General features: G+C 43.9%; 1 protein-coding gene across 1 annotated transcript in view; it reads left to right on the forward strand.

The window, feature by feature from the left end:
- LOC141161741 (bile salt export pump-like) overlaps window positions 1-21,794 on the forward strand; it is a 137,451-nt gene that overhangs the window by 90,655 nt on the left and 25,002 nt on the right. Inside the window, exons 25-27 of the mRNA XM_073647000.1 lie at window positions 9,222-9,419; window positions 18,700-18,906; window positions 20,414-20,560. Coding sequence (XP_073503101.1) covers window positions 9,222-9,419; window positions 18,700-18,906; window positions 20,414-20,560 — 552 coding nt within the window. The remainder of the gene's footprint in view (window positions 1-9,221; window positions 9,420-18,699; window positions 18,907-20,413; window positions 20,561-21,794) is intronic.

Consider the following 21,794-nt stretch of genomic DNA (forward strand, 5'->3'; position numbering starts at 1 on the left):
CACTCATGTGTGTTGCGCATCCAGGAGCACCAAGTCCCTGTTGTGTTGGTGGCGAGGTAACAATCATGCTTCCTTCCTCTGTCCTCTCCCCCCAACCTCGCACAACAGAAATGTGATCAAGGTCTCCCTCATCTGATGAGTCTTCCATCAGTTCGTCCTCCACTTCTTCCTGGGCTCCTGCACCTTCCTCACTAGTTTGGCTGCTACCATGCGCCCTGGTAAAACCATCTCCCCCACCCTCACATGCCTGCCGCCTTGGTGCTGCCGACCGTCTGGACCTTGCAGATGTTAGCCCTTCCGCATACAACTCCTCCTCCTCTACTTCCTCCACCTCCTCTTGTGCCACCACCTGACTCCGAATTCTGTTTAACATGTGCTCCAGCATGTAAATCACTGGAATAGTCATGCTGATAATATCATCGTCAGCACTAAACATCTTCGTCGCCATTTCAAAACTGTGCAGAAGGGTGCATAGGTCCCTGATCTGAGACCACTCCTCCAGCGTGATTTGCCCCACCTCTGGATCTCGTTGGCCCAGGCTATACGTCAGAACGTATTGCACCAGGGCTTGTCGGTGCTGCCACAGTCGCTGCAACATGTGCAGAGTTGAATTCCACCGGGTAGGCACATCGCATTTTAGCCGGTGAAGTGGCAGGCCCAACGACTTCTGTAGAGATGTAAGTCGCTGAGCTGCGGGATGCGAACGGCGGAAGTGAGCACACAGCGACCGTGCCCTCTGCAGAAGGCCATCTAGTCTGGGATAGTGGGCTAAAAATTGCTGGACAACCAGGTTCAACACGTGAGCCATACAAGGCACGTGTGTGACATTGCCCCGGCGAAGGGCCGCACCCAGGTTTGCAGCATTGTCGCACACGGCCTTCCCTGGTTTCAGGTCCAGTGGAGACAACCATTCATGAAATTGGTTCTCCAGAGCTGACCACAACTCCTCAGCTGTGTGACTCACATTTCCCAGACATTTCAATGTAAAAACCGCCTGATGACGTTGAGCCCTACTGCCAGCATAGTAAGGAGGTGTGCAGGATCCCTTCTGCGCAGTTAGAAAGCTTGTGGCATGACCAGACAGGCTTTGGGTGCAGGTGGAAGACCGAGAGGAGGTTGAGGAGGCAGAAGCAGTGGAGGAACTTTGACATAAAGAGGATTGACGCACAACTCGTGGGGACGGCAAGACTTGGACAGCAGCCCCTTGTCCTGCTGTCACCATAGTTACCCAGTGCCCAGTCAGCGACATGTAACGCCCCTGTCCATGCCTACTCGTCCAAGTGTCTGTGGTGAAATGCACCCTGTCACACACAGAGTTTCTCAAAGAAGCGGTGATGTTGTGTGCGACATGCTGGTGGAGCGCAGGCACACCTTTCTTTGAGAAGTAGTGCCGACTGGGCATCTGGTACTGGGGCACTGCGACGGACATAAGGTCTCGAAAATCCTCTGTGTCCACCAGGCGGAAAGGCAGCATTTCTGTAGCCAAGAGCTTGCAGATGGTGAAATTCAACCTCTTAGCTTTCTCATGGCTAGGAGGAAATGGTCTTTTACTTGTCCACATCTGAGGGACCGAGGGCTGGCTATTGTGCTTAGACGGGGTTGATAAGGGTGTCCCCGGCAAACTGCCGGTCTGTGAGGAAGATGCAGGCGGACATGTTAGGTTGCCTTGATCCAAAGGTGGTGCTATCGATGTCGGACAGCGCTCAACACCAGCTGGTGTTACCACCTCCAAAGAAAATGATGACCTGCCAATCACGCTGGCTGTTGCGGGTAAAGAGGTGGCAGGTCTGTGCCCCAAAACAGGTGTGACTGCTGTCCCCCCAGTCACAGAGGATGAAGAGGCCGCGGATGCACAAGATATGGCAGACGGTGATTGGCCCGGCCGGCTAGGCCGCATTGTAGCACACTGAGCTTCCCACTGCAACTTATGCTTCATGTCCATGTGCCGGTTCATGCATGAAGTACTCAAACTATGTATTTTTTGGCCTCTACTTAGCTTTTGCTGACAAATGTTACAGATAACACGAGTTGGGTCATCTTTATCGATCTGAAAAAATGCCCAAGCTATGCAAGGCTTAGCACCCATGCGACCTGAAGAGCCACCACGACTTGTGGTGAGAGGCAGAGTTGTGTTTGAGGATGCAGTTGTTGACGTGCTTCCAGTACTACGTCTCTGTCCAGGAAGGCGCAACCTGACCTCGTCGTCACTAGCATCTTCCTCCACCTCCTCTGCTGACCTCATCTCTTGGCTGACTGTGGGTTGATAGTAAGTGGGATCTCCGACCTCATCATCATCACCCTGTGCGTTATCACACCCGTCGTCCTCAGAGCCAACCTGTTCCTGCCCTGACAAAAAACTAAAGTTGTCGCTCCAATCAGGTATTTGAGTCTTATCATCGTCTTCCTCATTGTCTCCACCAACAGGAGTTACAGTTTGGGAATGAGGGTCTACATTATGGTCAGAACCTTCTGCGTCTGGTCCTGGATCCGACTCATAAAGATTCTGGGCATCAGTGCAGATCATTTCCTCTTCTGGATTCACAGAAGCGCTGGAGTCGACCTCTGATTCCCAGGCTATAGTATGAGTAAACAGCTCTGCAGACTCAACCATCTGTTCTACCTCATACTCAGACGGGCAGCTGGAGATTTGGGAGCTGTGAGGAAGCAAGTGCGATTTGGGTGACACCTTTGAGGACTGGAGTATTTGTGATGTTGAAGTTGATGTGGAGGAGAGCCCACTTAAAGGAGCACTTGATATCCGTTGAAGCACCTGCTGTTTTTGTGCCTCATCTGGAATTTGTAGCGATTGGCGTGGCCGTAAGAAAGGGATCTTATCACATTGTCCGCTAAAAGAAGTAGACATTTTAGTTTGGCTGGAAGATGGTCTTTCTTCTGCAGATGTTACTGTTGCTTTAACACCTACCCCACGGACACAACCTTTTTTCCCCTTCCCAACACGCCTATTCCCCTTTCCACCAGCAGCAGGCCTTTTTCCACTCATTTTGGTGGTTAACTAATTCACAACTCTGGAGTTGTTTGCACAAAAAAACAATGGATGGTAACCGAGCAGAGCTGAGTGGCCAAACTGTGGTATTAGGCCAAAACTATTGGCTGGGTTAGATGCAGAAAAAAATTATTTTGAATTTGCAACCTGATGGAGGTCAGTATAGATGGACTAATACAAATAGTCCCACACACTGCTAGAAGCCCAAATATTTTTTCAGAGGTACTGTAGATGCAGATAAAAATTATTTTTAATTTGCAACCTGATGGAGGTCAGTATAGATGGACTAATAGACCAAGTCCCACACACTGCTAGAAGCCCAACTATTTTTTCAGAGCTAGATGCAGAAAAAAATTATATTCAATTTGCAACCTACTGGAGGTCAGTATAGAAGGACTAATAGAACAAGTCCCACACACTGCTAGAAGCCCAAATATTTTTTCAGAGCTAAATGAAGAAAAAAATTATTTTTAATTTGCAACCTGATGGAGGTCAGTATAGATGGACTAATAGACCAAGTCCCACACACTGCTAGAAGCCCAAATATTTTTTCAGAGCTAAATGAAGAAAAAAATTATTTTTAATTTGCAACCTGATGGAGGTCAGTATAGATGGACTAATAGACCAAGTCCCACACACTGCTAGAAGCCCAAATATTTTTTCAGAGCTAGATGCAGAAAAAAATTATTTTTAATTTGCAACCTGATGGAGGTCAGTATAGATGGACTAATAGACCAAGTCCCACACACTGCTAGAAGCCCAAATATTTTTTCAGAGCTAGATGCAGAAAAAAATTATTTTTAATTTGCAACCTGATGGAGGTCAGTATAGATGGACTAATAGACCAAGTCCCACACACCGCTAGAAGCCCAACTATTTTTTCAGAGCTAGATGCAGAAAAAAATTATATTCAATTTGCAACCTGCTGGAGGTCAGTATAGAAGGACTAATAGAACAAGTCCCACACACTGCTAGAAGCCCAAATATTTTTTCAGAGCTAAATGAAGAAAAAAATTATTTTTAATTTGCAACCTGATGGAGGTCAGTATAGATGGACTAATAGACCAAGTCCCACACACTGCTAGAAGCCCAAATATTTTTTCAGAGCTAGATGCAGAAAAAAATTATTTTTAATTTGCAACCTGATGGAGGTCAGTATAGATGGACTAATAGACCAAGTCCCACACACTGCTAGAAGCCCAAATATTTTTTCAGAGCTAAATGAAGAAAAAAATTATTTTTAATTTGCAACCTGATGGAGGTCAGTATAGATGGACTAATAGAATGATGCTATGCCCAAAAGATTTTACTTCACTAGGTGCAGTAAAAAAATTGGTATTCTATACACAGGTGTTATATCTTGCAACACAGATAGGCTACTCCACTGACTAACACACTCTGCAATAGGCTAAAAAGGATTAGCTTTGCTAGATTCAGCCAAATGCTGTGAAAAAAACTTGTACAGCACTGGCACAGACCTGCCTGGCAAAAACTGATAGGAACTCATGTAACCTAGTCCTGAAAAGGACTCCAATTACAATTAGTCTTTACTCCCACAACCTATCTATTTAAGAGCACAGACCTGCCTGATAAAAGTCGTAGGAAATGCTGTAACCTAGTCCTTAAAAGGACTGCAATCACAACTATTCCCTACTCCCAAGCTATCTGTATATTTGTGCGAAAATTGGCTTGAAATTAACAAGGTATAGCGCACACAGCAACAGCGGTGCCGTCTAACACGCAGCTGCAGCAGTGAGAAAATGGTGGTGACGGGGAAAATGGCATGGTCTTATAGGGCAAGGACATGTGACATACACTGCCAATGACACATGCCCTTGCTTGTGTGAAAAAAAGCACTTCGCTCCGTGTGTGCGCTGCTGATAGGCTGACAGATTGCACCTCCCCACTGCAAATGCGGGAAAGAGAAAAAAAAATGGAGATCTTCATTGTTCCTGCAGAGATCCATCCCCTGCCCCTCCCCCCACCCCGCTGTACACTCAAACTGCGTATTAACATTAATTTTCATCATTACTGAGAAAAAATCCAGTTATGATTTTGGTGCACGAACAGTTATCGAACATAACCTCGAACAGCCGAATTTTTCTCAAATTGTTCGTGTTCGCCGAACGGCTCGAACACCGCCCAAAACAGCTCGAATTTGAGATTGGCGAACAGTTCGAGTAGAACAACTCTCATCTCTAGTCATAAGTATTCAGACCCTTTGCTCAGTATTGAGTAGAAGCCCCCTTTTGAGCTAGTACAGCCATGAGTCTTCTTGGGAATGATGCAACATTTTTTTTTTCAGTCAAGATGGGGTGCAGAGTGTACTTTAATGAGAAAAAAAATGATCTTTTTAGAATTTACCAAATGGCCGCAATGAAGCAAAGAGTGAAAAATTTAAAGGGGTCTGAATACTTTCTGTACCCACTGTATATGATATTAATATATTACCCAGACTTATCCGCTCTGTGCCAGTCATTGCACTGGCTGCCCATGAATTATAGGATCAAATTTAAATTGATTGTTCTCACCCACAAAGCTCTCCACAGTGCGGCACCCCCCTACATCTCTTCCCTCATTTCTGTTTATCGGCCTACCGGTTCTCTACGCTCCACATGCCACTTTCGACTAACATCCGCATTAATCCGTACCTCTCACTCCCGGCTTCAAGACTTCTCCCAAGCTGCACCTATTCTTTGGAATGCTCTACCCCAAGAAAATAGGAAGAAGCCCAACTTACACAGTTTTAGGCGCTCCCTAAAAACACACCTGTTTAGGGTGGCCTATCATGTTCCCTAATCAAATTCCTTTTATATTCTTATAGCCCGTCCCTTATTCCTCCACACATAAGTCTCCACCGAACCCAAAAGCACTACAGATACTGGCTGGTGACGAGCTCATGCAGCCTTTATCTATCCCTCATCCCCTCATGATGGCTGGACCATCATTGTAAATAAGCCCCTGTACTTTGTTTCACCCCCACCTCATTGCAGATCCTAAGCTCTTACCAGCAGGGGTGTCATTATTTTTGCTTTAATTATTGTATTATCTTTAGCTATGTTACTTATGACTGTTGAATAAGAACCTCTGAATTGTAAAGCGCTGCGGAATATGTTGGTTTTATAGGAACATGGGTCAATACATAAAATAGGGTGCTCCACTTTCCATTTTTAGACCGTTCTCATATTTAAAATACTGTATATTAAGCAAGGATCACCAAGCTACGACGTCCCTACTTTGGACACATCATCATGCGAAGAGAGCAATCACTGGAGAAGGACATCATGGTCCGAAGAATAGAAGGAACAAGGTGAAGAGGAAGACTAACAACCTGATCGCTTGATACAATCAAGATAATGGTGGAGAAGACCCTGGTGGACCTATCTAGGTTTCCAGAAGATCGATCTTCCTACAGATCATTCATCTATCAAGTCGCCATGGCTCAAGATCGAGCTGAAGACCATTAATATTAATAATAATAATAATATATGTATATAAAACTAGTAGAGTAAGTTGAAGCTTATGGTCCCCATTGAAAAATCTACAACAGGGCCCCGAACTGTCATGGGTCTTTATTGGTCTTCTCATATGTGACAAAGGGACCTTTTAGAGCCCCCTAGATTTTAGGGCCTTGATGTGACGGCAACACCTTCACCCGCTGTATTTATACCCCTTTATAAAATGGGGATACATACAAATATGCTACTAGAGAATACCAATAAATACCGCCATTTGTTGCCATAATAATGTTTCCATGCAGTATCCAAATAATACTACAATTGAGTGGTCAGATAAGACTGTCAGATATTTCCTGCAAAATACTTCCTATGCCATTTACTGTCAAATGAATACAGACATACTATCTATTATCAAAAAAATTTCCAAAATTCTACCCATGGCACTTCAAACAATACTATAAAAACACATTCTTCCCGTATTATCAAGATCCAGAGTAACAAAGAGATCCATATCATTAAAAATCCATAACTTCTTTATTAGAAAATTGATTAAAACAAATAAATAAAATATAGAAACAGAGTGCCCAGTAAGAGGACACCACTACATCCCCAGTAATACACTGTAACTCACATGGCAGATCCAAGGTTAAACAAAGAAAATAAAAAAATGAATAAAACTCTCAAATGTGGCAGTATATACTGACACCTAATGTTTGGTCAAACTGAAATACAGACAAAATTGCCACAGGTCTGGTAGAGTAAGAAATGATCCTACAACCTAGCTCAATAGAAATGCAAAACATATATGAATAATCCTAATGTGGGTTCTTGAATCCTAAAAGGAGACAATGCATCTATACAGACCGAGCAGGAGACCTGGACAAAATAAGAGGAAAATACCTTCAAATGAAATGTCAAGGGAGCAAGCAGGTGATGCAGGATGTGAGCGGTGTCCCCCTCACCCCTATGTGTGTTTCGCCACTAGCTTCTTCAGGGGGGGCAGAATAGTTGACTTGGAAACAGTAAAGTCCCTGACTTACAGGTGACGTTCTTTGTGATTGGGGCCGTTTTTCCATGTGATCCAAACCGACATGCCTATTTGTTCCAGCCACGACTCGTCTCCAGAGTGTATAAGAAAGACACATTTGACTTCTACCACCATCCCCACTTATTCCCAACCTACACAAACTTTTCATTCTGTGTGCACCTGTGGCGTGAAACAGTGAACACAATCCTTCAAAAATTGTGTCATTCCTATTATTACTTCCTTTCCTAAAAAAATGGTACACCGTGTGCCAAATAGAGAAAGCCTTGAAAAAATAGTGTCCAATAGAAAGTAATAATGCCCTCACTGTGCCGCCTAGAAAGTAATAAGGCCCCTTTTTTGGTCCCAGATCATAAAAATTCTCTGTATGTTCCTTTTAAGGTTATAATGTCCCAAGTAATAATAACCACTGAGTGTCTCATTAAAGTAACAGTTCCCCGAAAAAAGTAGTAATGTCCCAAGTGCCCCCTTAAAAAATAATAATGCCCGAATACCCCCTTAAAAACTAATGATGGTCCCTGTTGTCAGAATCATAACTAATAATTACTTTATTTTAAACAAATAAAGTCCCCTGAGTGCCCCTTTCAGAACTAATGGTACACTTGAGTAGGGGCATACACAGAAATCATCGGACCCCATAGTTAAATGATGTCCTAACAATTCCAAAACATAGTATAATGCTCTCACAGCCCCCTACTCAATATGATGACCCCATAGTTCTCCCATACAGTATGGTGCCAGCACAGTCCCCCACACACAGTATCATGACCCCAAAGACCCCCACATGCAGTATGATGACCCCACAGTCCCCCAACACAGTATAATGACCCCACAGTTACAGTATGATGACCCACAGTCCCCCACATAGCATAATGACCCCACAGTTACAGTATGATGACCCAACAGTCCCCCACACACAGTAGGATGACCCCACAGCCCCCCACACACAGTATGATGATCCCACGGCCCCCCACACAGTATGATGACCCCACAGCCCCCCCACACAGTATGATGACCCCACAGCCCCCCCACACAGTATGATGACCCCACAGCCCCACACACACAGTATGATGACCCCACACACACAGTATGATGACCCCACAGCCCCACACACACAGTATGATGACCCCACAGCCCCACACACACAGTATGATGACCCCACAGCCCCACACACACAGTATGATGACCCCACAGCCCCACATACACAGTATGATGACCCCACACACAGTATTATAACCCCTTGGCCCCATAATATACAAAACAATAAAGCTTATACTCACCTAATCTAGATGTCATCTACTGCTGCCTCTGTCTCCTCTTCTGACTAGTATAAACAGTAGACCGATGGAGGCAGCGAAATGCAGTAACATGATTGCGCCATCTGCACTGGGAGGCTGACATCTTGTAAGCTGCAGGCCTACAGCAGCCTGCAAAACAGGGAGTGATACGACAGGGAGCTTGTGGCTTCTTGCTTGACCATGGGATTGAACTGTATCAGTGTCATATTGACACCAACACAGTTTAATATTGTGTGGTGGTCACTGGAGATTGGGAGCACTGGGCTAGAAGTTTGGGGACACAGCTCCTAATCTTTGAGACTAGCGATGTCAATGTTTCAAGTATAACTGAACATCATACACTATATATTGTTACATAAACTTCTGTTTTATTAAAAGTAACTTGGTTCCTCGCATATATATCTTTCTTTACGCAGGACAATTTCAAAGGAAACATTGAGTTTGTGAATTGCAAATTTACCTACCCTAGTCGTCCAGTGACCATGGTGCTGCAAGGTCTTTCAGTTAAAGTAAAATCTGGACAGACTCTGGCATTTGTGGGCAGCAGTGGTTGTGGAAAAAGTACCAGTGTCCAGTTACTGGAAAGATTCTATGATCCAGACGAAGGGAAAGTAGTAAGTACATTATTTCTAATGTCTACATCTACACTATGCAGAAGCTCACGTCGTGTGGACAAAAGCTAGACCCTCTGTTAAATACCACTGCAAAGCTGATTACAGGGACAAATAAAGCAACAAGTCGAGGCACCAGGAAAATGTGTATAGAAAATATAGGAATCAAAGTACAATAACCAAATATAGTGCCCGAGTATACACATGGAAAATGTAAATGGTACAGCACAGAGTATATATAATGCTACAGAACCAGGAGTCATAGAGGAATGTTACATAAGAATTGAATATATTGTAGTGCGGCGGTGTTCACACTGTGCGGTAATGAGGCAGTGACCCAGTAAAGTTCAACTTAACTGTCTTTATTTTCCAAAAACTCACAAAGTAAAGGTAAACGGTATCCTCCAGATCGCAGCCGGGTCGTAACACAGTCCTTCTCCAAACCCGTTATCGTGGGTGACTGCAACGCCATGTCGCACTGAGGTGCGCCAGGAGTTTTGCTTTCCTTGGCTTACACAGACCTATGTTGCTGAGCCACCGGCTCTGCAGCTTGCAGACAAAACACTGACACACCCAAACCTTTGCTGCAGGTTTTTAAAAGGAATCTGTGGTCATGAGCCACTTGTAAGACCCGGCTGAAGGGAGTGAACCGCCCTACTGCCACCTGTAGATCACTCCCAAAATAAAAGCCCATGCCGGGTTTTCTTAAATTCAACTTAGCCAAATAGCTTGACCAAGTTCAAACTTTACTTTTATTCTGCACTGCAACCACAGCTGTGTCTGTGATTACAATGCACTCCAGCGGCTTCAATATGCCTCTATGCACATACTAGGAGACACATACCGTCCCTCGCATATGATCCCTCTCATTGCCTCACAGTATATAGAGCAATTTAAAACACAGATAAAAAGTGAGTCAACTAGCAAATGGCATCTCACAGGTTAAAAAAGGGGGGGAATATATATACAGTATATACACTGCTCAAAAAAATAAAGGGAACACTCAAATAGCATATCCTAGATCTGAATGAATGAAATATTCTCATTGAATACTTTGTTCTGTACAAAGTTGAGTGTGCTGACAACAAAATCACACAAAAATCATCAATGGAAATCAAATTTATTAACCAATGGAGGCCTGGATTTGGAGTCACCCCCAACATTAAAGTGGAAAAACACACTGCAGGCTGATCCAACTTTGATGTAATGTCCTTAAAACAAGTCAAAATGAGGCTCAGTATTGTGTGTTGCCTCCACGTGCCTGTATGACCTCCCTACAAGGCCTGGGCATGCTCCTGATGAGGTTGCGGATGGTCTCCTGTGGGATCTCCTCCCAGACCTGGACTAAAGCATCCGCCAACTCCTGGACAGTCTGTGGTGCAATGTGACGTTGGTGGATGGAGCGAGACATGATGTCCCAGATGTGCTCAATCGGATTCAGGTCTGGGGAACGGGCGGGCCAGTCCATAGCTTCAATGCCTTCATCTTGCAGGAACTGCTGACACAATACAGCCACATGAGGTCTGGCATTGTCCTGCATAAGGAGGAACCCAGGGCAACCCCACCAGCATATGGTCTCACAAGGGGTCTGAGGATCTCATCTTGGTACCTAATGGCAGTCAGGCTACCTCTTGCGAGCACATGGAGGGAGGGCTGTGCGGCCCTCCAAAGAAATGCCACCCTACACCTTTACTGACCCACTGCCAAACCGGTCACGCTGAAGGACGTTGCAGGCAGCAGATCACTCTCCACGGCGTCTCCAGACTCGGTCACGTCTGTGACATGTGCTCAGTGTGAACCTGCTTTCATCTGTGAAGAGCACAGGGCACCAGTGGCAACTTTGCCAATCCTGGTCTTCTGTGGCAAATGCCAAGCGTTCTGTACTTTTGTTGGGCTGTGAGCACAACCCCACTGTGGACATCGGGTCCTCATACCACCCTCATGGAGTCGATTTCTAACCGTTTGTGCAGACACATGCACATTTGTGGCCTGCTAGAGGTCATTTTGCAGGGCTCTGGCAGTGCTCCTCCTGTTCCTCCTTGCACAAAGGCGGAGGAAGCGGTACTGCTGCTGGGTTGTTGCCCTCCTACGGCCCCCTCCACGTCTTCTGGTGTACTGGCCTGTCTCCTGGTAGCACCTCCGCCCTCTGGACACTACGCTGATAGACACAGCAAACCTTCTTGCCACAGCTCGCATTGATGTGCCATCGTGGATGAGCTGCACTACCTGAGCAACTTCTGTGGGTTGTAGAGTCCGTCTCATGCTACCACGAGTGTAAAAGGACAACCAATATTCAAAAGTGACCAAAACATCATATACAGTGGGGGAAATACAGTTATATGAAAAAGTTTTGGCACCCCTATTAATCTTAAGCTTATTGTTTTATAAAAATTGGTGTTTTTGCAACAGCTATTTCAGTTTGATATATGAAATAACTGTTGGACACAGTAATGTTTCTGCCTTGAAATGAGGTTTAGTGTGCTAACAGAAAATGTGCAATCTACATTCAAACAAAATTTGACAGGTGCATAAGTATGGGCACCTCACCAGAAAAGTGACATTAATATTTAGTAGATCCTCCTTTTGCAAAAATAACAGCCTCTAGTCACTTCCTGTAGCTTTTAATGAGTTCCTGGATCCTGGATGAAGGTATTTTTGACCATTCCTCTTTACAAAACAATTCCAGTTCAGTTAAGTTTGATGGTCGCCGAGCATGGACAGCCCTCTTCAAATGATCCCACAGATGTTCAATGATATTCAGGTCTGGGGACTGGGATGGCCATTCCAGAACATTGTAATTGTTCCTCTGCATGAATGCCTGAGTAGATTTGGAGCGGTGTTTTGGATCATTGTCTTGCTGAAAGATCCATCCCCTGCGTAACTTCAACTTTATCACTGATTCTTGAACATTATTGTCAAGAATCTGCTGATACTGAGTGGAATCCATGCGTCCCTCAACTTTAACAAGATTCCCGGTGCCGGCATTGGCCACACAGACCCAAAGCATGATGGAACCGCCACCAAATTTTGCTGTGGGTAGCAAGTGTTTTTCTTGGAATGCTGTGTTTTTTTGCCGCCATGCATAACACCTTTTTGTATGACCAAACAACTCAATCTTGGTTTCATCAGTCCACAGGACCTTCTTCCAAAAAGAAATTGGCTTCTCCAAATGTACTTTTGCATACCTCAGCCGACTCTGTTTGTGGCGTGCTTGCAGAAACGACTTCTTTCGCATTACTCTCCCATACAGCTTCTCCTTGTGCAAAGTGCGTTGTATAGTTGACCAATGCACAGTGACACCATCTGCAGCAAGTTGATGCTGCAGCTCTCAGGAGGTGGTCTGAGGATTGTCCTTGACTGATCTCACCATTCTTCTTCTCTGCCTTTCTGATGTTTTTCTTGGCCTGTCACTTCTGCCCTTAACAAGAACTGTCCCTGTGTTCTTCCATTTCCTTACTATGTTCCTCACAGTGGAAACTGACAGGTTAAATCTCTGAGACAGCTTTTTGTATCCTTCCCCTGAACAACTATGTTGAATAATCTTTGTTTTCAGATCATTTGACAGTTGTTTTGAGGAGCCCATGATGCCACTCTTCAGAGGAGATTCAAACAGGAGAACAACTTGCAATTGGCCACTTTAAGTAGCTTTTCTCATGATTGCATACACCTGGCTATGAAGTTCAAAGCTCAATGAGGTTACAAAGCCAAAAAAAGTGCTTTAGTAAGTCAGTAAAAAGTAGGTACAATAAACCTCATTTCAAGGCAGAAACATTGCTGTGTCCAACAGTTATTACATATATCAAACTGAAACAGCTGTTGCAAAGACACCAATTTTTATAAAACATTAAGCTTAAGATTAATAGGGGTGCCCAAACTTTTTCATATAACTGTAAGTACAGGGTGAGCCATTTATATGGATACACCTAAATTAAATGGGAATGGTTGGTGATATCAACTTCCTGTTTGTGGCACATTAGTATATGGGAGGGGGAAAACTTTTCCAGATGAGTGGTGACCATGGCAGCCATTTTGAAGTCAGCCATTTTGGATCCAACTTTATTTTTTTCAATGGGAAGAGGGTCATGTGACACATCAAACTTATTGAGAATTTCATAAGAAAAACAATGGTGTGCTTTGTTTTAACGTAACTTTATTCTTTCATGAGTTATTTACAAGTTTATGGCCACTTAGAAAATGTGTTCAAAGTGCTGCCCATTGTGTTGGATTGTCAATGTGTGACGCCCAGCTGCGCTTGGTATCACAGATCCTGGAAGAGTGCATTCATGGATTCTTCCACAAGAGGCCCCAATAACCATTCACACATCTTCACCTTCCACTTCAGACCAGCAGAGGGAGCCCGTTAGGGATAGATAAATAGGGAAGGTGGAGTCAGGCAGCAGTCAGTTCCTGCAGAGTGAGATACAGAAACAGGTCAGTCTGCAGTGGAGCTCAGTGATTCTGCAGTTCCTCTGGAGAGTTCAGCAACTATACATCTGAATACAGAGTCGAGCCCAGTTGAGTCGTAGCTCAGAGTAGTGAGCTTTAGGTGTGCCGGCGCCATAAGATCGGTGAAGCGCGGCAAGCTGCCGTTAGTGTGAGTAGCCTAGTGAGGGCCCGAGTAGGAGAGTAAGTACATAGGGGGCAGAGGAGCTTAACTTGCTCACCCCGAAGAAGTTACCGGACACCGGGTCCGAAGTTTACCGGGATCTCTATGACCCAGTAAGACATAACCGGAATCCCTGGAGAACTACAAGTCCCAGGATCGCTAAAGTGCTGATACGTAACAGAGCCAGGAGACACATAGGCCCCGCAAGCTGAGGAGTGTGTACTCCAAGGAAAGGCCCTACCACAAGGTCAGCCAGCGCAGGACAGGAACAAAGTTAGGCCTAGCTCCAGGCAGGTCAGAAACTTACTACGCAGAGGCAAGAAACAGGAGGCCCTACACCCGCTCATTGGGGAGGATCCTGACATGCACCCTTCACCCTACAGTGCTCCGGGACATGCCTGAATTTCCATCAGTAAAAGGTACTGAAGTGACTATCGTGTCTGTCCCTGTTCTTGCTCTGACCCGGCTGGGTCTCGCCTGTCCTGCATTCCCCTGTCCGTACACTGTCCTGAGGCCTAGCTCCACCTGTGGGGAGCTATACCATCGAGCTGCCTTATCATCGGCCTCAGTGGACTGTGCAGCGCTGGTGAATCTCACCAGAAACCACAGGTGGCGTCACGAACTTTTATAAAATAAACAACTATCAACGCTTTTTAAAGAGTGACCCCAGGGTACGGGCCCGGGAGCCGACCACCGCGACATTCCCAAGGCCAGGCTAAAGGCCCGGGTAAACGAGTCATCCCCATCCCCCTGGGCGAGTCAAATGCAACCCTCTTCTCCCACTCTTGACACACTGACAGCAACACCACAGAAGAAATGCTAGCACAGGCTTCCAGTATCCGTTGTTTCAGATGCTGCACATCTCATATCTTCACAGGATAGACAATTGCCTTCAGATGACCCCAAAGATAAAAGTCTAAGGGGGTCAGATCGGGAGACCTTGGTAGCCATTCAACTGGCCCACGACGACCAATCCACTTTCCAGGAAGCTGTTCATGTAGGAATGCTCGGACCTGACACCCATAATGTAGTGGTGCACCATCTTGTTGGAAAAACTCCGGGAACGTTCCATCTTCAGTGCATAAAGAGGGCAACACATCATCATGTAGCAATTTCAGATATCCAATGGCATTGAGGTTTCTATTGATGAAGAATAGCCCCACTATCTTTGTACCCCATATACCACACCATACCATCAAGATACGAGATGTGCAGCATCTGAAACAACGGATACTGGAAGCCTGTACTAGCATTTCTTCTGCGGTGTTGCTAACAGTGTGTCAAGGGTGCGAGAAGTGGTCATAAATTTGTAAAAAACTCATGAAAGAATAAAGTTACGTTAAAACCAAGCACACAATTGTTTTTCTTATGAAATTCTCAATAAGTTTGATGTGTCACGTGACCCTCTTCCCATTGAAAAAAATAAAGTTGGATCCAAAATGGCCGACTTCAAAATGGCTGCCATGGTCACCACCCATCTGGAAAAGTTTTCCCCCTCCCATATACTAATGTGCCACAAACAGGAAGTTGATATCACTAACCATTCCCATTTAATTTATGTGTATCCATATAAATGGCCCACCCTGTAGTTGATCCCTTGCTGTTTTTCTAAGTTTGCCCACTGACAAGACATGAACAGTCTATAATTTTAAGGGTAGGTTCATTTTAACATTGAGAGATAGAATATCCCCCCAAAAATAAAGAAAATCACATTGTATAAATTAGATACATTTATTTGCATTTTGCAGTGAGAAATAAGTGTTTGATCCCCTACAAACCATTATGACTTCTGGCTCCTACAGACCAGTTAGATGCTCCTAATCAACTCGTTACCTGCATGAAAGACAGCTATCTTACATAGTCACCTGTATAAAAGACTCCTGTCCACAGACTCAATACCTCTACAACATGGGCAAGACCAAAGAGTTTTCTAAGGATTCAGAGACAAGATCATAGACCTGCACAAAGCTGGAATGGGCTACAAAACCATAAGTAAGACGCTGGGTGAGAAGGAGGCAGCTGTTGGTGCAATAGTAAGAAAATGGAAGAAATACAAAATGACTGTCAATCGACATCGATCTGGGGCACCATGCAAAATCTCACCTCGTGGGGTATCCTTGATCATGAGGAAGGTGCGAGATCAGCCTAAAACTACATGGGGGGAACTTGTTAATGATCTCAAGGCAGTTGGGGCCACAGTCACCAAGAAAACCATTGGTAACACATTACGCCTTAAAGGTTTAAAATCCTGCAGTGCCCGCAAGGTCCCCCTGCTCAAGATGGTACATGTGCAGGCCCTTCTGAAGTTTTCCAATGAACACCTGGATGATTCTGTGAGTTATTGGGAGAAGGTGTTGTGGTGGTGATGAGGCAAAAATTGAGCTCTTTGGCATTAACTCAACTCACCGTGTTTGGAGGAAGAGAAATGCTGCCTATGACCCAAAGAACACCGTCCCCACTGTCAAGCATGGAGGTGGAAACATTATGTTTTGGGGGTACAGGACTACTTCACCTCATCAATGGGAGAATGGATGGAGCCATGTACCGTAAAATCCTGAGTGACAACCTCCTTCCCTCTGCCAGGACATTAAAATTGTTCGTGGCTGGGTCTTCCAGCAAGACAATGACCCAAAACATACAGCCAAGGCAACAAAGAGTGGCTCAAAAAGAAGCACATTAAGGTCATGGAGTGGCCTAGCCGGTCTCCAGACCTTAATCCCATAGAAAACTTATGGAGGGAGTTGAAGCTCCAAGTTGCCAAGCGACAGCCTCAAAATCATAATGATTTAGAGATGATCTGCAAAGAGGAGTGGACCAAAATTCCTCCTGACATGTGCGCAAACCTCATCATAAACTACAAACAATGTCTGACTGCTGTGCTTGCCAACAAGGGTTTTGCCACCAAGTATTAAGTGTTTTTTGCCAGAGGGAGCAAATACTTATTTCTCACTGCAAAATGCAAATAAATTTATCTAATTTATATAATGTGATTTTTTTGATTTTTTTTGGATATTCTCTCTCAATGTTAAAATTAACCCACACTTAAAATTATAGACTGTTCATGTCTTAGTGAGCAAACTTGCAAAAACAGCAAGGGATCAAATACTTATTTCCCCCACTGTACGTAAGTATGTAGTCAATAGGATATATTATTTAAGCTTATGGATATTATCCAATGAAAATACCCACCATCAATAAAGTCCCTGAATAAACTAAATTAGGATAGATAAATATTTGAACCAATGGAATAACCTTATTTATACATTACCTCCTGCAGGTGTGGTTTCAAACCCCAACGCTCGTTTTGGTAATATGCCTTCAACTGGGGGCAGCGCCACACTATCAGGGAGACCTTCTTAAACACCTAAATGGCCAATAGTTTCAGATACCACTAAATGAGTATATGGAATGCCAATGTTGATTAGTGCATGGCTAGGTGTCGAGAACAGGGCCAGGCGCATTCTCTGTGTGTGTCATGAGTGACCCTCAGACACACAACCCAATTCACCGCCCACTGGGAATCATATGAGTGGGAGTCAGACCACATGACCGAAATGCCAGTCAGTGCCAACACCATACATGTGCACCATTGGATAAAGATCAGGTGTATCTAAAAAGAAATATAGAATGCCTGGATAAGAAGAATAAAATGCTACAGTGGGGAAAATAAGTATTTGATACACTACCGATTTTGCAAGTTTTCCCACCTACAAAGAATGAAGAAGTCTGTAATTTTTATCATAGGTACACTAAGAAGCCCCCCTACTCTGCACTCATTACCTGTAGTAATTGCACATGTTTGAACTCGTTACCTATATAAAAGACACCGGTCCACACACTCAATCAATCACACTCCAACCTCTTCACCATGGCCAAGACCAAAGAGCTGTCTAAGGACACCAGGGACAAAATTGTAGACCTGCAAAAAGCTGGGATGGGCAACAGGAGAATAGGCAAACAGCTTGATGAGAAGGGAACAACTGTGGCAAAATTAATAGAAAATGGAAGAAACACAAGATGACTGTCAATCTTCCACGGTCTGGGGCTTCATGCAACATCTCGCCTCGTGGGGTAAAGATGATTCGGAGAAAGGTCAGGAATCAGCCCAGAACTACATGGGACTACCTGGTCAATGACCTGAAGAGAGCTGGGATCACAGTCTCAAACATTACCATTAGTAACACACTACGCCATCGTGGATTAAAATCCTGAAGTGGCCCCTTTATCTCCTGGGCTCACAGATTGCACCAATGATATATCTGCCTCTAATAATATAAGCTGATTTCAGGTTGGGATCCTCAAAATTAAACTGGGATTCAATTTCCTCACCATCAAGTGTGTATGCACTATAGCCAAAGCCCACACAGCTGGGGACAACAAGAGAAGCCACTCATTCCAGGCTGGTCTTATACATATTTTAATGGGGGTTGATAATCATCATATCGTTGTATTTCTGAAGGGTGGTGTGGAAAATGAAAAACATGGAGGCTATAGACATGACAATGACTTTGGACTCTATGATCTCCTTTCCAGTACTTAAGAGTGTGTTGACACTAGGATCTCCCTTTTGGTGATGAGAAGTGTGGTGATATCAGGCCAGGTCTTTTATATTTGCTCTATCTATGCTGTGTTCTCTGTAGACCACTGCTAATCATGTATACATTACATTTCACACAGCTTGTAGATGGACATGCAACTTCCAACGTAAACATAGCATTTTTGAGAAGCAAGATCGGCATAGTGTCCCAGGAGCCTGTGTTATTTGAAGGAAGCATTGCAGACAATATCAAGTATGGAGATAACTCTCGAGACGTCACATCGGAGGAAGTGATTGATGCTGCAAAAAAGGCGCACTTACATGAGTTTGTCATGTCTCTGCCAGATGTGAGTTTATATTACTTTTCTCCTTTCATCCCACTATCATGTATTCTTTACTCATGCAAATAATACTAGAAATTGGGATAGTATAATGCATATTCAGAGGACTAAGGTAAAAGATGCATGGACAAAGGTGCATGAAGTTCAAAGGCCTCTCTGTACATAGTAGGTGGGGGCACTGTCGTATATTTTGCATTGGGCTTAGGACATCTGAATTATGTCTCTCCTCTGTCCGCACATAACACTCCTGCATATTTTAGATGTAACATTTGCAGATCCATTTAATTTCTGTAAGTACAAAATATGGACAGTTTAGCATATCTGAGTGAGGCTTATAAACACTACATCATCAATGCTGAGGTTTACACTTCAAGGATAAGACTGGATCCATGGCGCATCCATGGCAGAAATCCAAGTCTTGGCCTTAGATTTCTGCCGCTTGTCATCTAGTTTAATACATGCATGATTTGCCTGTGGTTCAATGTTTTGTCTTATACCGTAGTTTTTCATCTCTATTGCAAGATTACTCATTAACACATTTGGAATACGCACAGTAGAACTCCTGACACATAGGCCGAATGTATTTCTTGCCCCTATTGACTCAAATGAGGCCGAAAAAGAGTGTCCTTACAGCTTAGCTTTTGTGAAATGGAGAGAAAGTTATAAAAAACTGGAGAAACTGTATAGGTAGGCATAGATTCATCAAAGCTTTTACACCCCAAAAATGATGTAAAGACTTTTCAAAAGTTCCAAAAGTTTGGCACAAACACCTGTTTGTCCTAGCTCCGCCAAACTGGATGGCACTGAGGAGGGTCCGGGTGTGACAGGGGAATGACAAGTTTTTGCATTCCTTATACCAGAAATCTCACTCCAGTCCCTAGGTGGAGTGAGATTTTTGGCATGGCACATGCCACTCGTCAGACAGTGCATCTCTTCATGAATCAGGACCGTCTGACTTCACCACGCCCCGTCATCAAGGCCGGCAAGAAAATGCCGGTCTTGATGAACCGGGGCCATAGTCTGGGACAGCACGGCAGTGAAGAAGATTAATGTTTGAGAAATAGACTGTACAATGGGTGCGGAAAGTATTCAGACCCCTTTAAATTTTTCACTCTTTGTTTCATTGCAGCCATTTGGTAAATTCTAAAAAGTTCATTTTTTTTTCTCATTAAAGTACACTCTGCACCCCATCTTGACTGAAAAAAAACAGAAATGTAGAAATTTTTGTAAATTTATTAAAAAAGAAAAACTGAAAAATTTGTATAAGCTGATGAATTCAAATTCTCTTATCGCTATTCACAATTTATATATCCTGCTTTCATGTTCATGTAGGAGTCAGCTATTTTATTATGGCCAGCATAAAATATTAATACTAATAACTCCTCTATTCTTGATGAGAACTGTAGAATTTTTAAACCACCTCTTGGACAAATTTATCAAGATCGGCCATAATGTTCTGGATGTGTTACTGGAATTTCAATCACAAACTCTTATTTTTCATTCTTTTCTTCAGAAATATGAAACAAATGTTGGGATAGGGGGATCTCAGTTGTCCCGAGGACAGAAACAGCGTATCGCTATCGCCAGGGCTATTGTAAGAGACCCTAAAATTCTGCTTTTGGATGAAGCCACATCGGCCTTAGACACTGAAAGTGAAAAGGTTTGTACTTCAATATCTATTCTTAACAAGAAAATGAACATTGAACTATTCCATGCTATCAGTTGTCAGTGGATATTCTTTTTCAATCAGGTTAGGCATAGAAAATATTGACCTTTCCCCAGATCTGAACATGCCTAGAAAATACTTCTACCCAGGTCAATAACAGAGCCAGTCTAATGCTGCCTTTGACCATGTGGCTACTGGAAACAATAGAATATTAGGCCTTGTGACCAGTGTGCAAATTGCAAAGTTTCTCATTTGTTTTCATACAGATAGTAACACGGAAAATTTTAAAACAAACCTTTTATAAAATTGAAAAAATACATTAACCTTAAAAACATTTGTAACCAATAGTTCATTGAGCAATTACAGATTCCCTTTATGCTGTTCCTTCATGTGTTCTGAGTTCAGTTCAACATTTAGTTTGAATTTCTTTAAACCTCTCTTTTCATATATTTCACCCCATGTAGTCTTTATTGCAATAGTCCATGCAATTGACTTTCTGTGAGTAAGCAGAGATCTGAGGGAACATAGGGACAGTGAAAGTGTATATGTAATGTATAGACTTTACAATCTTACATTTTGCATTTTTTTAACAAGGTTCTTTTTTTTTAAATTTGCAGGAAAAAAATGTTGTTATCTGTTAATCTTTATAAACCACTTCTCATGAAGCATTAGAACTCCACAGAATGAGTCATTATTATTACTTATCAGTATTTTACTCTGTGTTCAGATAGGCAGTGGACACTGTGCTCAGAAAGGCAGTGGACTCTGTGCTCAGATAGGCAGTGGACTCTGTGCTCAGATAGGCAGTGGACTCTGTGCTCAGATAGGCAGTGGACTCTGTGCTCAGACAGGCTGTGGACTCTGTGCTCAGACAGGCAGTGGACTCTGCTCAGATAGGCAGTGGACTCTGTGCTCAGATAGGCAGTGGACTCTGTGCTCAGACAGGCTGTGGACTCTGTGCTCAGAAAGGCAGTGGACTCTGTGCTCAGATAGGCAGTGGACTCTGTGCTCAGATAGGCAGTGGACTCTGTGCTCACATAGGCAGTGGACTCTGTGCTCAGATAGGCAGTGGACTCTGTGCTCAGATAGGCAGTGGACTCTGTGCTCAGACAGGTAGTGGACTCTGTGCTCAGATAGGCAGTGGACTCTGTGCTCAGACAGGCAGTGGACTCTGTGCTCAGATAGGCAGTGGACTCTGTGCTCAGATAGGCAGTGGACTCTGTGCTCA

This window comes from Phyllobates terribilis, unplaced genomic scaffold, assembly GCF_046119375.1.
Source record: "Phyllobates terribilis strain yellow unplaced genomic scaffold, ASM4611937v1 Scaffold_9__5_contigs__length_417890890, whole genome shotgun sequence".
In the NCBI taxonomy this organism is placed as follows: domain Eukaryota; kingdom Metazoa; phylum Chordata; class Amphibia; order Anura; family Dendrobatidae; genus Phyllobates; species Phyllobates terribilis.